At 52.2% G+C, this 2,152-nt stretch overlaps 1 protein-coding gene across 1 annotated transcript in view; it reads left to right on the top strand.

The window, feature by feature from the left end:
- Window positions 1-283: 283 nt before the first annotated feature.
- Window positions 284-2,152, top strand: part of VPS33A (VPS33A core subunit of CORVET and HOPS complexes) — a 25,047-nt gene continuing 23,178 nt past the window's right edge. Inside the window, exon 1 of the mRNA XM_029922287.1 lies at window positions 284-402. Coding sequence (XP_029778147.1) covers window positions 301-402 — 102 coding nt within the window. The 5' untranslated portion in view covers window positions 284-300. The remainder of the gene's footprint in view (window positions 403-2,152) is intronic.

Below are 2,152 nucleotides of genomic sequence, written 5' to 3'. Positions count from 1 at the left end.
CCATTACAGCGAGAAGAAGAAAGTCGCGATTTTTAAACGAAACAAGTAGGATCCAAGTCCCCTCTCCCAATTCTCAGCGTCCAACGACTCCTGGACTGAGGCAGGGTCTGGAAGGGGCCGGCGGTCTTGGGGAGCCTCGGGACCCACGCAGCGGGACGAAGCAGCGGGCACCAGGGCCAGAAAAGACAGTAGACGCCGGTCCACCTCACTTTCCGGGTTAAGCGTGTGGTCAGCCGCTCTGGTCACGTGAACGCGCCGTCACGTGACTGAGTTCGTGGGCTGCGCCTAGGGGAAAGCAAGATGGCGGCGCACCTGTCCTACGGACGAGTGAACCTGAACGTGCTGCGCGAAGCGGTGCGTCGCGAGCTGCGAGAGTTCCTGGACAAGTGCGCGGGCAGCAAGGTGAGCGATGGGAGGCGGCGACACTGCTTTCCAGCCGCCGCTCCCGCCTGGCCCAGTCCGGTGCCCGAGAGCCTGAGCTCCTGGTGTACGAGGTCCCCGGGGCTTCCGGGGAAGGGAGCGAGCAGGACCCATGAGGCGGGGACAGGGGGTCTGCTGCTGGGGCCTGGGGCACAAGCCCGGAGTCGGCGTGGCATCGCGATTGCTTTGTTGCAGCAGAGGAAGCCACTGTAGCATCCCAGACCCTCGTGAACCTTAGCTCTGTCAGGTGCCCCTCACGTCCTGAGGGGCAGGGCTGGTGCCCCCTGGGAATACGACGAACGGGGCGGGCTCGGCCCAAGGATGTCGGTGGGCCAGTGTCCATGCATTACAGCGAACATGCGTGTCGTTGCCTGTCGTACCTTTAAAAGCCTCTGAAGCACTAACGTCTTGGAACCTGCTGCTCACACGTATTATGAAAGAAGTTGTAGTTGAGGTTTTAACGTGACTTTTCTAAGGATTGTTTCTCCTGTTAGACGTTTACTACCACCGAACTCACAACTTGAGTGAGAAATTGTAGATCAGGGACTTAACAGGATTTCCTCTACGCGATGTCATCTTTCTCTTCTCCCCTTAGGGTTTATCTTGCCCCCTAAGTGACTGGCAATACAACTCTGAAAAGAAAAGGAAAACTGAGGAATCTCAGGAATTGGTCTTAGGAAGAATAGAACTTCAAGAGATGGAGTGGGAGCTAGCTGCCACTGAGAGAAAAAAGCAGGCTAAGCAGTAGGTGCCCATTTAGGCTCAAGAAATGATACTGCAATCTGAGTAAGATCATGGATTGGATCAGTGGCGATATTGTGGATGTAATGTTGTGCTGTGGTTCTGCAAAGCGTTACTATTGGGGGACACGCGGCAGAGCACACAAGGGCTGTGTATTATTTCTTACAAATAAATGTTAATCTATGCTTATCTCAGTAAAAATTTCAGTTAAAAAAGGGAAGAAGAGGGGCGCCTGGGTGGCTCAGTCTGTTACACCTCCCACTTTAGCCCAGGTCATGATCTCACGGTATGTGAGTCCGAGACCCCCTTCGGGCTCTGTGCTGACAGTTCGGAGCCCGGAGCCTGCTTTGGATTCTGTGTCTCCCTCTCTCTCTCTCTGCCCCTCCCCTGCTCATGCTCTGTTTCTCTCTCCCTCAAAATAAATAAACATTTTTAAATAAGAAAGGGAAGAAGAAAAAATGACACTGGAGATTAGCAGTAAAAATGTTCATGGGGCCCTAGGGCAATGACTCATGAGTCGTCAGCTGAGTTCTGGATTGGGGTTCTCGTCCCTTATACTTTATGTAAGGCCCTGGACATGTTACTTAAACTTCCCAAACCTTTTAAAACTTTCCTTTTCTGGGGTGCCTGGGTGGCTAGGTCGGTTAAGCCTCCGACTTCGGCTCAGGTCAGATCTCACGTTCGTGGGTTCGAGCCCTGCGTCAGGCTCTGTGCTGACAGCTAGCTCAGAGCCTGGAGCTTGCTCCCGGTTCTGTGTCTCCTTCTCTCTCTGTCCCTCCCCCTCTCATGCTCTGTCTCTCTCCATATCAAAAATAAATTAAAAAACATTAAAAAAAAAAACTTTCCTTAAGTGGATGGACCTTGAGGGTGTCATGCTGAGCCAAGTAAGCCAGGCAGAGAAGGACAGAAACCATATGTTTGCACTCATAGGTCTAACAGGAAACATTCAGAATGATCTAGCTTCAAGAAAAACAAGCAGTTAGTAGTGCTT

The sequence above is a fragment of the Suricata suricatta genome, chromosome 14 (assembly GCF_006229205.1).
Source record: "Suricata suricatta isolate VVHF042 chromosome 14, meerkat_22Aug2017_6uvM2_HiC, whole genome shotgun sequence".
In the NCBI taxonomy this organism is placed as follows: Eukaryota; Metazoa; Chordata; class Mammalia; order Carnivora; family Herpestidae; genus Suricata; species Suricata suricatta.
This window is presented reverse-complemented; position numbering and strand designations above follow the sequence as displayed.